At 36.1% G+C, this 14,692-nt stretch overlaps 1 protein-coding gene across 2 annotated transcripts in view; it reads left to right on the top strand.

The window, feature by feature from the left end:
* LOC125055698 overlaps positions 1–13,606 on the top strand; it is a 32,947-nt gene extending 19,341 nt beyond the window's left edge. Inside the window, exons 2-11 of one of the 2 annotated variants that reach the window (XM_047658178.1) lie at positions 6,191–6,312; positions 7,287–7,395; positions 8,809–8,921; positions 9,282–9,394; positions 9,726–9,804; positions 10,130–10,260; positions 10,566–10,676; positions 11,214–11,359; positions 11,943–12,049; positions 13,116–13,606. In XM_047658178.1, coding sequence (XP_047514134.1) covers positions 6,191–6,312; positions 7,287–7,395; positions 8,809–8,921; positions 9,282–9,394; positions 9,726–9,804; positions 10,130–10,260; positions 10,566–10,676; positions 11,214–11,359; positions 11,943–12,049; positions 13,116–13,203 — 1,119 coding nt within the window. In that variant the 3' untranslated portion in view covers positions 13,204–13,606. The remainder of the gene's footprint in view (positions 1–6,190; positions 6,313–7,286; positions 7,396–8,808; positions 8,922–9,281; positions 9,395–9,725; positions 9,805–10,129; positions 10,261–10,565; positions 10,677–11,213; positions 11,360–11,942; positions 12,050–13,115) is intronic. The other variant, XM_047658179.1, reaches the window with a different exon arrangement.
* Positions 13,607–14,692: the final 1,086 nt, after the last annotated feature.

Here is a 14,692-nt window from a genome sequence, read left to right as displayed (position 1 = left end):
GGTTTCAGTAGAACCAACCTTGAGCGGTGACATAATGGAGACCCAAGAAATTGTAATAAGTTAGTATGGATCTACGCTTTATTCAATCTAACCTGAACCACTGTGCAAGTGCTCAAGACCTTTTAATTCAGAGTTTGACACAGTGGATCGTTAATATAGGGATTGTTTCAGAACCATACATGGTTCCAGATAAAAACAACTGGGTCGGTGACCGTGATGGTCTTGTTGCGGTTTTTATAAATGATGTCAACTTGCTGTCAGTTGCTTCTACAATGCAGGGTAGAGGTTGCGTTGCTTTAAAAATTGGCAGAATTGCAGTTATTGGTGTTTATTTTTCCCCAAATAAAACGCTTGCTGAATTTGAAACGTTTTTGTCCGAACTGGGCTGTCTTGTTTCATGGTGTCGACCCCTCGATCTTATAGTCGCTGGAGATTTCAATGCTAAATCTACAGTGTGGGGGTCTCCAGTATCTGACGAACGTGGTGACGCTTTGTTGGATTGGCTAGCAACTCAAAATTTAGTGTCACTGAATCGGGGTAATGTTCAGACTTGTGTACGTATGAATGGTGGCTCTATTGTGGACGTTACTTATTCAAGTCCTGCTCTTGCAAGTCGTGTTTATGGATGGAGGGTGTTGTCAGAAGTTGAAACTTTATCGGACCACAAGTACATTCGTTTTGATATCCTCGATTCCACTGTAAGCTTACCGGGTCCTGCTCCATCTGAGATAGGTCCTAGATGGTCCCGAAAATATCTAGACAAAGATGCGCTTACCGAGGTATCCTTAGTAGAAGCTTGGAATCCCAAACCTTCAAATTTTACAATTGATTCTGAGGTAGAATGGTTTAGGGACTCACTGACTCGTATCAGTAACGTTGCTATGCCCCGGATCGGTCCCATCTCACCCAAGCAAAGCGCCTATTGGTGGTCATCTGAACTAGCCCGACTACGAGTGGAGTGTGTTAAGGCGCGTCGCCGTTACACGCGTTTTAGAAGAAGGCATCTCAGTTATCGTGATCCGGACGAAGAGGCAAGTTTATATACTTCTTATCAAGAAGCAAAAAGGGCTCTTCGGTTGGAAATAGCTGAAGCAAAGGATAGGGCATGGAAGGAGCTCCTGAACTCTTTAGATCGTGATCCTTGGGGGCGACCGTACAATATTGTTATGAGTAAACTCCGTCCCTGGAGGCCGCCGCTAACATCCACAATGGAGCCGACGTTTCTGGGGATGGTTGTTACATCGTTGTTTCCTTGTGATTCTACTCCTTTTATTAATGTTGACTTCGATCATTCAGAGGATATTCCTGAGGTGTCAGAGGGTGAGTTAGGGGCTGGTGTTTTTAAAATTCAAAACAAAAAAACCGCTCCTGGTCCAGATGGATTGCATGGAACGGTTTGGGCGCAATCTCTTAATAATGGCTTATTTAACAGATTTCGAGATCTCCTTTCTGATCTTTTGAGGAATGGCATATTCCCTAATAGCTGGAAAGTCGGACAATTGCTTCTTCTTAGGAAGTTCGGGAAACCGGTAGATTCACCTTCGGCCTATCGACCTATTGTCTTACTTCCTGAGGTGGGCAAACTGTTTGAGCGAATAATTGTCTCGCGCCTCGAGAAGCATCTTCAGATTATTGGTCCAAATCTGTCTGATACTCAATTCGGTTTTCGGCGTGCTCGCTCTACAATTGACGCTTTAGCTAAGTTAAGGGACTTGTGCGAAGAAACTGTCTCTGGGGGTGGGGTTGTGTTGGCGGTTTCGCTAGATATTGCGAATGCGTTCAATACTATTCCCTGGAGAGCGATTATGGATGGTCTCCTTTATCATGGTGTGCCTGTGTACTTACGTCATGTAGTAGGAACTTATCTCTCTGATCGATCGATCATTTATCCAAGTCGGGAAGGTTGGAGATGCTATCAGGTTCGATGTGGAGTTCCACAGGGGTCTGTTCTTGGGCCCCTTTTGTGGAACATTGGATTTGATGCAGTCCTTCGAGGTAGACTGATGCCAGGAGTAGGTTTAATATGTTATGCTGATGATACGCTTGTGACGGCCAAGGGATGTAATTATCAGGAGGCGAGTTTGTTAGTTACTGCTGGAGTGGAAGAAGTAGTGACTCGTATAAGACAACTTGGTCTTCGAGTCGCTCTACAAAAATCAGATGTCATATGTTTCGCTAGGAGGTCACCACCTAGAGGCGCTGAGATAATAGTGGATGGTGTTCATATGGCATTAAAGTCGACGTTGAAATACCTCGGGTTGGTTCTTGACGCCCGATGGACTTTCAAGGCTCATTTTGCTGCCCTGGAACCCAAGCTTGATTCAACTGCAATGGCATTGGGTCGTATAATGCCAAATATCGGTGGGCCAGGCGGGGGCTGTAGGCTACTTTATGCTGGAGTGGTGCGTGCAAAGGCGCTTTATGGGTGTCCGATATGGGCGGATAAGTTGTCTTTTTACAACAAGGCTTTACTGAGACGGTCACAGCGTAAAGTTGCCATAAGAATTGCTAGGGCATACCGTACCGTATCCTGTGACGCGGCATGTGTCATAGCCGCCACTCCGCCTTGGCATTTGGAAGCTTTGGCTTTGGGTGAAATTTTTTGGAGACGAGCTGAAGCCAGGAGTGGTGGTTTTGACCCATCTCTGGAGGTAGTCAAGGTCTGGAAGGAGGAGTATCGCCGCCTAATTTTGCTAGAATGGAGGGATGAGTTAAGTGAATGTCGGTTTGGTTTACAAACCGTTGATCTTATTCGTCCCTTCTTGAAACACTGGGTGGACCGACGGTGGGGATCGCTTTCCTATCGGCTCGTTCAGGTTCTCTCTGGGCATGGATGCTTTGGGAGTTACCTGCATCGAATCGTTGGGAGAGAGGCGACACCTGCTTGTCATCATTGTGACTGTAGAGAGGATACGGTGAGGCACACTGTTGAGGAGTGTCCGGCTTGGGACGGCTTTCGCTCGGTCCTTGCTGATAGCATTGTTGGCAATCTGTCGCTTCCACTAATTATCCAAAGAATGGTGGAAGCTGACAATGACGGCCCATGGAATGCCTTCAAGGCTTTTTGTGAGGCCGTCATGACTGAGAAAGAGAATGCGGAGCGTCAGCGCGAAAACAATTCTGATGCTCCGCCGGTAAGAAAACGACGACTGGGGCAGCGACGCCGTGCTTTCGCACGTCTGCCCTAAGTTAAGATGCTGATGATTTGTTCGTGGGAGGAGTCACGTTGATATTGTGGCATTCGCGTTTGGCGGGGGTAAGGATAGGGCACAGCTGTTACCTGCCTCCGCCCTTTGGCGAGCCGAAGGCATCCGTCAGGTTTTAGTGGGTAGGTGTGTAAATATTATGTCTGAGTCCCACATAATCCCTGCTGGAGTAAAATTCAGCAGGGATATGCGTAAAAGCATTTCCTGACGTTAAAAAAAAAAAAAAAAAAAAAAAAAAAAAGGGTCAGCTACAACCACAACAAACACACATTTTTCCATAATTTTTTCTTTTTTGATTATTATTATTATTATTATTTTGTGTGTTTATGTTTCGTAAGTAATGACTGTTATATCTATGTCTAAACTAAACTCAGCTGTTAATGACCGAATGAAGAAAATTTATTAGTTTTTATGACTTTAAATTTGCCTCCGAAGCGATTCCGAAGATTCCTAACCAAACCTGGTTTTATGGATAAATAATTAAAATTTATTGTAAAACTAATAACACTTTAAATAAATACATAGAAACTATGAATATTAACTAAAATTCAAACATAACTTAGATATTCCGAATACATTGAATCGAAATTTACAAATTTAATTCTAAATTCCAATCTAGTTCCTATTTAACCAGAAGTGAATGCAATCTGTATACACACAGTATTACATTATTTTGTAGCTACAATAAGATACTAAGTTAATTGCATTACAGCAAAGATTAATGATATGGTTATAACATAACTTTAAGATTAGATTCAGCAATTGATTAATGATTTCAAATATGCAACGAACGTATTGTTAATTTCGTACAATGTGTAAGATTTGGAAAATACCTGTGTCAGGATGCCCTGCCCTGCGATTCTGTAACTCACTTTTCGAACTCACACAGCGGTTTTCGCATCGGCGGTCGCTCTTAAATCAGTCGTGAAGCAGTCATTTTATGATTTGGCATTCTGATAAACCATAAACTACAAGCCTACAACTACACCCACCTTTTCAGAATGCCAAGCGTGAGTTCGAAAAGTGAGTTACAGAATCGCAGGGCAGCTCTTCCATGACTAAATAGTAAATTCCATAGCAAAGTTACTTTTTTTTTTGTTTTTTATCAATTACAATTTTGTTTTTCTTAACTTGTTTACCACATATTCTTCAAATAAAACAAGCGAATTATATAGCTTTAAAAATACTGCATGTTATTAGGCAGTCATTTAATATATATTTATTATTTGAGTTGAAGTTACTTAAAATACAGATAAGATCGCTTGTATTAGCCGTTCAATCAACAGCCTAGCCACTTAACTAAACAGCGCCGTTTAACTAGAGGCCTGAAAGATAAAGACCGCCCATTTACATCCTTTCTCTTCATTTATTTCATTATTTTTTCTCCTGTTTTATGTTATTGTGAAGTAAATAAAGTATTTTTGTTATTATTATGTGCTATTAAGTCGCATTGACTAGTCTCCAAAAGTCCTGCTATAATCAGATAAAACTCAATGTAACCAGTATGCAAATCAAAGCAGAAATTCCAAAAAAGCGAACAAAAGGCGTCGGCTGTAGATACGAAATTCCTGTTGTTCAAGGATAGTTAAGTGGCTCTCCCCTTATCTGATTATACAACATAAGTGTTACGAAATCCCTAGAAGTTAGATCTAAGATATTTCCTGCTTGGACAGACTAGGTCGACTTGATGGGATCGTGAGCGCCGGTCGTCCTATGGGCGTGACCCTCGAGGGCACAAACCGGCTAAAACAAGATTTATTTTATTCATCCTCAGGCTTTCTGGGAATTGCATGAAAGCTGTTTCTTGGTCCGAGGAAATTCAAATGCTGTATTTCGAATTTAACTTTTCAATATTGAAATTGTTCTAAAACTGCTCATATACGTAGCAACGCTATCTTATTAAAGTTGTTTTAATGGTTTTCAATAACAATATGAGTATTAGCTAATGAGTTACTGTTTGTATGCAGCTTAGCATGAACATTATATATTCACAATCGAACAGAAACAATATTTTTTATACGGAAAACTTGATTAGCTCGTAAGCGTATTTATGCAAAACATGCATGTTGGACGAATATTTACAATTTCATATATTAGTAGCTAATAGTAAGTTTTCTTCAAAGGAAACAATTTTTTACCGGATTGAAATTATGTATTATAAATTTACAATTATTTTTAATTTAACCAAAGTTTCGCGTGCTTTACAGCGTGCGTGGTCACATTGACTGAAGACAAATGGTGTTAATTGTCAAAAAGTATCACAGCGGTAGAAAAAAGTTGTGTTATCTGTATTGTAGTAACTTTTCTAGTCTCTTGATTTAACAAAGATACAAATTTTATTATACAGACTCATATAACACGATTTCATTGCAATTTTATATGATACAAGAAAATATGTTGACGCAATTTTTCTTTGGCTCGGTGCAATTTATATTCACAAGACATCATACATCATCTTTTCATATACATCAGCTACACAAAGAACGACGATTTATAAAGGCTCGTGAATAAACTTCATTTTAGATCAACACATCTTTGAAGAGACTTATTTTGAATGGTGCAATTTATTCTGAATAAACTTATTCAAAGCAATTTATATTAGTGACTAAAAGAATCAGTGGCGTTACATCCTTTTCGGTCTGGGCCTCAGATTTCGTGTTCATTTGTTTTTACTAATAGGCGATCAGCTTCTGTGTCTGTCGACTATTTTCTTAGTTTCCTCACGATATTTTTCATCACCGAACGTAGTCAATACGGACATAGACAGAAAGTTCATTGGTTCGAACCTACGACCTCAACCAACACAATAACGGCATTTAAATTTTAACTTCAGATGTCAGAAAATCCTGATTATTATAGATCCAAAATTTTGAATGGAGTTATGGTTCTTATTATAAATTTTGAAAAAAATCTAGTTAATAAGATTTATAAAAGAGAAACAGACATCCAAACTTATATTTTTTTAATTAATCGTATTTTTTCAGAATACAGAAAGCAGTGGAGACTTCACGCCGGTTGTAACTGCAACATGTAAGAGTGGAGTTATGTCAATTAGAATCAACTTTAGCCTGCCTTTCAGTGGAGTAACACATGCTCGAGAATACAGGTACCTAAATCTTATAAAAAACATTATGATAAAATGGCACATTTCTGAGCCATCTTTTAACTTCCATATTAACTTATGTATAAAATTTAATGCGATTAAAAAGAGTGGCGGAGTTTCTTGGCAGTTATTCTCGACCGCTCCACGCCCTTGATTTTCACTCTTCAGAAAGCGAAATATTTCTAAACACTTTGGTATTAAACCCTTTTGTTCTGGTTCAATGTACGACTTTAAACATGTGCAATTCAAAATTCTAGCTCGTTCAGAGCTGTGGTTAATATGACCTAAATCACTTAGATACCTATAAGTGGACCGCACAATCACATCGCATCTATACTCAAACGGTAAACACTAATAACTTAATGCTACGTATTAAAACAAAAGAAAAATGAACAATTGAATTAGCCTATTATATCTAACCGTTAATCTGATATAAGAAGTTCATGCATGCGCAATGCTTGTATTAGTTATATGGAAATAAGTTATCTAGTTGAATTTACGGATTTACATAAATATCAGTCCTTGCTACGCCAGAGTCTTAAGTATTGTCAAAAATGTCATACTTCTAAAATATATAAAATTATACTAAAATTGCAACTTTTATTAAAAAACATGTGTGTGTACTTATGTACACGCGTTAGAAATTATACTTCTTTGGCGTAACAAGAAAAAAATCATTTTAAAACTTTTATCTATCTCCTTATACTAGGTTTGTAGAAAAAACGCTAGCAATAGAAAAAAGGTACTTAATACATTGAAAGTTTTATTATAACGCATTATCTAGTTAAATAAAGTTTATTTAAATATCACAAAACAATTATTTCGACATAATTAAAGAAATGGACATTTTTATTTTAAAACGTTGACTATGCTAACTCCAGGGTGTCGGTTTTTTGTGACGGCGCGCGCGTCGTAAAATTTACTCTCTTTATTCCCTAACGCGCCAAAAGAAGTCTAACTTCAAAAAATATTTACAGAAATCCAGCTTGCATGGCGATGGGCAACGGGAGTGAAACTGTAGGATTCGATATTAATCTCAACGCAGTCAAAGGCTCGCCTGACTATTGTGGAGTTTTCTGGAATAACGTAAGGATATTTTTATTATAAGTTACATTCATGACGTGCTATAAATAATGTTATTTAAATGAACTGAAAACAAAATTCTGTTTATTAAAGCATTTTTTTAATTACATAACGTCACTGTAGAATGATAACCTCGTATGTCAAAAAACCATTTATTTTTTATTCTTAGACTCTTATGTCATTTTACTGGTATATTCATGAAGTAAGGACTTATTTATGTTATTAATAAATAAGTCCTTTTTACCAATCACAACCATAGACAAACAACTTTTTTTCCTGTAATGTTTGGTTCTCTGGACATACGAGCTTATCATTCTACAGCGACGATATAATGGAGTATGCCACAGACAACTGTACAAAGAATGTCTTATTAGTTGAAAAACAAATGCAAGAGAGTCATTTACTTATTTAATTAATAGCAGCTTAATATTTTTCCAAAACATTAAACATCGCCGTTTCCTATGGGTCAAGGTATTGTTAATATCATACACAAGTGTTTTTGACGAAAATTTAAACCAGTCTCATTTAAATTCTTGTATTGGATTGCAAAAAATGTCAACACGTTTTAGTACGTGAACAATCGTAAAAAAGATAAACTTATGCGTCACCCATAGAACCTTGAAGTACACCTTACGTATTTAAACACGATTGAATATATGCTGAAGTCCTTGAGACTACACCTGTTATAAAACAATTAATACAAATGCAATGGTTTGATAGGTCAGGTTTAATCCAATCAACTCTTGCCGTTATGTTTCTGAATTCAACTTTTACGGAAAATATTTTTGTCCAATTGGAAGGAAGACTTTCGTTAGCGGCGAGTTTGTGAAGTTCTTAATTCAATACACAACTTTTTTTTCCCTGTTGATCTTTTAACACATGTCATCAGTAAGCAACCTGAAACAATTAACCATAATATATGCATGCACATTTCATTAATGCAAATTAATTGATAAAAATTATGGATGGATTTTAAAAAATCTGTAGTGTTTTAACGAATTTGGTGTCCAATATCAATTATATGCTATATTAAGTCTACCAGTGAAATCAATTCGAATTATTATTAATAATCAATGGCGCTACATCCTGTTTAGGTCTGGGCCTCAGATTTCGGGTATCTGTTTCATGATCATTTGGAAATCTAAAAGGCTTCTGTAATCTCTTTTGGTGTAAGGCAAGCCGGTTTCCTCACGATGTTTTACTTCACTGTTCGAGCGAATGTTAAATGCGCACTTAAAAGAAAGTCCAATGGTGCACAGCCGGGGATCGAACCTACGACCTCAGGGATGAGGGTCGCACGCTGAAGCCGCTAGGCCCACACTGCTCTTATCAAATCAAATTATTATTATATTTGTATAAAATGCTATTTGGGTAATGTTATAAGATTTTTTCATGAAATTCATTTTACATTTCCAGCGAACAGACGAGCGCTCCTTACCACTAGCAGTACGCGTTCACAGGACATTGGAGCTCGCTGACGACAAATTCTATGTCATCACGTGTGGCAAGGCCGGCTTTAGAAACGCAAGGTGATTGGGTCCATACAATCCTATGTTCTTGTTGTATAGTACATAATCCTCATTTTAATAGTTTATGTAATAGTTCTTGTGTCTACCAAGCCAATTATTGGTTCAACTGATGACTCTAGGACCTGCACACAGCTCCAAACACAGATTTGCAAAGTATATTAACCACAAAATTACGGAATTGGTATGTATATTCAATACCAAGATGGACAAAATTTGTGTGTTAGAAAACAGTTGAAGAGTTTTTCATCGTTCTTTTGTTTATGCTTTCTCTGATGACATAGACTAAGCGTCTAAAGACTATATAGACTATACTACGACTAGTTAAATAGAAAACTTATACAACATCTTTTGCAATTTCAGAAATGAAACCTCATTGGTATCATTACGATTGCTAAATTCAGAGGGTAGGAAAGTATTGAATGCGGCTTATGGTCTGCCTTACACACTCCGAGCTGAGATGAGCAAACCTGACGGTAATATTAAAGTCCTATATAAAGGCTCCCCAATTAAAACAAAAAAACGTTTCTTTTAGAGTATCCAGAATAGATTACAGCATTGTCAGAGCATGGGAGGATCGTTTAAATAACCACGACAAGTTATAATGAAACTTTAAAGAAAAATAAATTATGAGTTTGAAATTTCTTGTATATTCTTGACAGTTTCACATCAAATTATAATTATTTAAAGTCCTTTTGAACAGTTTCAGAATACTCTTGATTTACGGTCACCTCACGACATTATACATATCAAGCTAATGTAATTCTAAGTAACAGCTTTGCATGAATCATGTTTATGTACTTCCAGGAACACACGGCATTCGCATGAGAAATTGTTTTGTTTTCAACATGCGTAATAACACCGTGGATCTTCTAGACAGGAGAGGGTAAATATATATTCTTTTAAAAATATCAACAAATTATTTAAATTACTGTAAGAAAAATAAAATACATTATTAAATTTGTCAAAAAAAGTTTCTTGTTGTTTAAAAAGTAGAAAATTAGCATCTGTGCTTTATAAATGGAAAGAATTTCTGGAAAAAACGGGAGCGTTATCGTAAAAAACCTAGTTTGGTGATCCTTTGGAGTCCTGAAAGATATTATATGCGAGAATTAGTTTTGCGATCACAACTCTTGGTTAATGGGTCTTATGACTTTCCCTGAGAGAAAGAAGCAAATGGTGTGATAAACTTGTTAAATGTATGTTTTCAGATGTCCTGCAAAAGAACAAACCCTGATCGTTAGGTCTGACACGACCACCGCTGAAATAGCAATACCGCAAATGTTTAGGTTCTCTGACTCCTCACAAATCAACTTCCAGTGTGATATAGGAATTTGTAAAGGTATTACCGTCTACTTAATAATATAGCACGGTTCTTTTGGCTTTCAACTGATTCTGAAAATTCTCTTTCGCGGGATTTAACTAATATGCTAAAATCTTTAAACTCACCACAAATGTAAAATGGTTGTTATATTGAAATAGATCGCACTCTACACGCGGGGATATTTTTCTAAAATTACAAAGACTGGTGAAATTTTTAAAAGAGTACTTATCTGTTGCTTTCAGATAGATCTTCTTTTGGCTGGCTTAGTAAATCCATGGGGCATGTACTAATTTAAATTAAAATACTAATCATTTTAATTGCAGGCGCCTGTGCAACGATAGATTGTTCCATCGATGGCCCAGAACCAAACGACGAGGAAGGTTCAGTCACAGCCTCAACCGGAGCTTTTGTGCTGGATCCGAACGATAGTGCAGGTATTTAAATTTTATACAAAGAAATTGAGTTGTATCAGTATGAAAATTTAATTTAAAATAAAGTTCTAAATGACACTTATCGTGTTATAGTCATTCATGTAGTTGTTAAAGTTCTATAAATCCCAATCCCATGACGAAAACACATGTGAGTATAGAACATTTTTGAAGTGAAACTTCTTTAGGCTTTGAGGGTAAAAATTTTACGGAACGTCACGAAGATGTGCAGCGTTTTTGTCGTAGAAAAGCGAGAGATCGATTGAGACCGATTGAGAAAGAGTGAGAAGGGCGAATTACCTTATAGAAATTCTATTCTAATTACTTAGATTACAGGACTTTAACCATCACAGGTAACAAAAGTATATTTTTTAAACGGGCAGGAGGCTCATCTGATGTTAAGTGATACCGTCGCCCATGGACACTCACATTGCCAGAAGGCTCGCAAGTGCGTTGCCGGCCTTAAATATATAACTTATATATAGACCAGTCTTAGTATTGAACTTTCTGTCATGGCATCCTCATAACATCCGTTTAAAACAGTTGCAGCTCTAGCTTGTGTCGATGAAGGCGTCCATCCACTCTGGCTTCTGTACTTGGCAATCGCTCTGGGAGTCATGTTCCTGGTGATGCTGCTCGTCAACTGTTTCCTCTGCACTGCCATGACGTGCTCCTGCGCTAGGACTGATGTAAGAAATATTTCAGCGAACAGATCTTATAGCAGGACTGATGATAACTTTGAATAGGAATCCGGTCTTTATAGCTCGGGAGAAAGTATTTTATCAGTGATGTTAACAAAAAGTTTGTGGTAACCTACTTATTTTTTATCTTTCTTATCTGATTAACAGAATGTAAAATGTTTAATCTTTGTTTTATAAAGTCCTACACCCTATACTTTACTGTATTTGAGTATTTACGATTGTGTGATGTCACTAACAATTCTATATCTAAATCATTTTCAATGCACAAATGATCATTAAATATTCAAGGCCGTAGACATGATTCAATAAATAAATCTTAGTTTTAAACAATATATTTGTGAGATTCATCGATTGAATTGATATTGGTTATAAAATGACAGGACGTCAATAAATAACTGTAAAACCAAGCCGCTAGATGGCGTTATTTTAAATGCATAGTTTTGGTACTCGCGATTGATAAAGAAATTAGTTTTGACAAAACCATATATAACCATAGAACTAGACGTAGACATAAGAGAAAATTAACTACAGCCTTGATTATGCATGCGTTAAAGGTCATGTTCACACACAGGTTATAGAAAAGGATCCGTCAGTAGTCGAAGATTATGACCCTTACCGCAGCTGGCATGGAAGTCAATATGGAAGTCGCTATCCATCCTCCACCATACACTCAGCGAGGTAACACTCATTTCATTACGTAAATAATTTCGTACGGCTTCGAAAACTTTCAGTACCACAATTCGTTCGGGTTATTCAGCATGATTGTTTGTAAGCAATAACAAAAAAATATACATAATAACTTAATCTAACTTTGTAATTATAACCCTTCGATTTAAACCATGCATTGTCGAGGGTTGACTAAAGTTATATACAATGTACAGGTTACTAGCGCCATCTATTTTTATACAACAATTAGGACATTATTTTATTTGTCTTATACTCGGGGAAATAAAACAATTTCTTGGACATTCATTGCAATTAAAGCTAATACTGATTCGTTTGTCGTTATGAAAGTTTTCGAAGTGACTTGAATGTTTGAATACAAAGCTATCTAGACCACTTGTAAAGTTTTATTTGGTGTCGAATTGTCCGAAAAATTTTTTGCTACAAATAAATTTGTTCGTGTAATTTCAAAATTGGCTTTGTATTTTGAATTGTTATTTTTTTGTTGTGTTTTTTGTATCGTGTTTTGTTTTTAACACCACTGTTTGTTTATAATTTAATACAATATGTACAAATAGTTTTAAAGATACTGTTCGACCGTAACAGGTTAATGGAGATCACTCAGAGATTATTGTGATTAATTGATGATTTTTTTACTCACAAAAACGTTGGAGTATCTTTTGTATTACACGATCCATCCTCCAACCTAAAGGGATGATGTAATGGTACCGATTGCAACCGCATATTGCATATTATTTCGCTACAAAGTCATCTTCTGACTCTACACTATATTTGTTTCTCCGAGAGTCGAGCTCCTGGTTATTTCATTTGCGCTATTACTACTGAGGAAGCGGTAGAGATTTAGTTACATCGATGTTAGAAGAGGTTATATAAAACGGAATGGCGTATTTCGTTTAATTGTGATCAATAGCGTCTCTAGTCAAACCATAAGCGTACGTCCGCGTTTTAGACCAATCAAATTAACCGTAATGCTTTTGTTTAGAATTCACCTCCCAGGTAATTTAAAAGTAGCCATATACCATGGCCAGCCGACATCTTACAATGCTAATTTTTTTTTCAGATCGGTATCTGATAACAGCGATCACTACGCAATAGTACAGTCGAGACCCGGCAGTCGACACTCAGGAATGCATCGAAGTCGACATTGATATTAAAATAATCCGGATGGATATTTAATCTAGTCTGGAATGATGAAGGGAAATAATCGAAAAAGCAACATTGTAATTTATATACGTAACTACGTACTAACGAGGCAAGTTACTGGCCTGTATATAAACTTATAGTATAAACTTTTCGATAGTTTGTCAAGTATTCGTATAGTTGATGTTAATGTCAGTTTCTAAGGATAAGATTCAATCAAGACTTAGTATGACTCCCGTATGTCCAAAACGTATTGGATTTGACATACGGAAGCCAAACTTAGCGCTATCTGAAATTTACCCTAAGATGTTTTTCCTAAGGGTGCTGACAAACTGTGTAATGTTTGAAAATTTTCATAGAGTTATAGACTACATTGCAATCACAGAATAAATATAAAACGTCCCTTAATATCTGTCACAAAATTTGACACATGAAATCTCTATAGAAGGATCTTTATTAAAAAAATAAATACCGCAACTTTATAAGTAAGTGATAGTGAAATCCACTGTTAGATGAGGTTTTAGGTAGTTGAAATTAGAAAAAAACACCCTTGAGTATTTGAAAACGGAAACATTATACTTTTAACCTAAAATCAATCTATGGTATAGAGTTCTTTGGTTCGATGTCTGCTATACGTTTAATATTTTTAAGTAAGCTACAGCTACTGAACAAATATGTACTTTAATATTTATGAAATACGTTTTTTGTGCCATTGCTACTACAAACTAAATCATGCTAAAGCCTGCTTCAACTAACCTCGAAAATGAATTTTTAAATAACAACGAAAATAGTTTTACTAATTATTAAGCATATAATATGTGTTTCTTATATTATTGGTATAAAAGGTATTTTGTGTTTAAAAACCTAAATCAAGCTATATTTATAGGTGCTTTGAGTTCAAAGATTTTAGAAAGGGAATAGAGTTGACAACTTAAAACAAGAGACAAAATGATGGTGCGTTTCATTTGTTTGTTAGTTGTCAAACGAAAGCTCGAATCGTGACACATATCTAGACACTAGATCTCACCATTGTTTCTTTGACATTCACGCCAAGGTTTGTTTTACACAAAAATCGCGCATAGTAAGTCCATTCTGGGACATGTAACGTCCTTTATATGTTATAGATCAGCTATAGACAAATATACGTAGGTATATAAGATGTAATACTATGAATTTACGTGTATGTATACCGTAGTAGCAGTATTACTTACATAATTGTAAATATTTTAATACTAATCTACCAAAATTATGTGCATAGACTTGTAAGACAATACAAAATATTGTACATAAGTGAAATATAAAATATATCAACAAAATCATAAAAGTGATGAATTTTTAAAAGCTAATTTCATTTTTTATCTAAAATATTTTGCTTTTCAAGATTTGTGATATTTGGACGCGAGCGCATGATTGATTGGCATTTGTATGCGCAACGAACGTGTGTTGGTTTATAAGAAATTTAATAAAATATCAAATTACTTTATTTATCATAAGACA

This window comes from Pieris napi, chromosome 14, assembly GCF_905475465.1.
Source record: "Pieris napi chromosome 14, ilPieNapi1.2, whole genome shotgun sequence".
NCBI lineage: Eukaryota > Metazoa > Arthropoda > Insecta > Lepidoptera > Pieridae > Pieris > Pieris napi.
The sequence above is the reverse complement of the archived record's forward strand: the minus strand, read 5'-3'. Positions and strand labels throughout refer to the sequence as shown.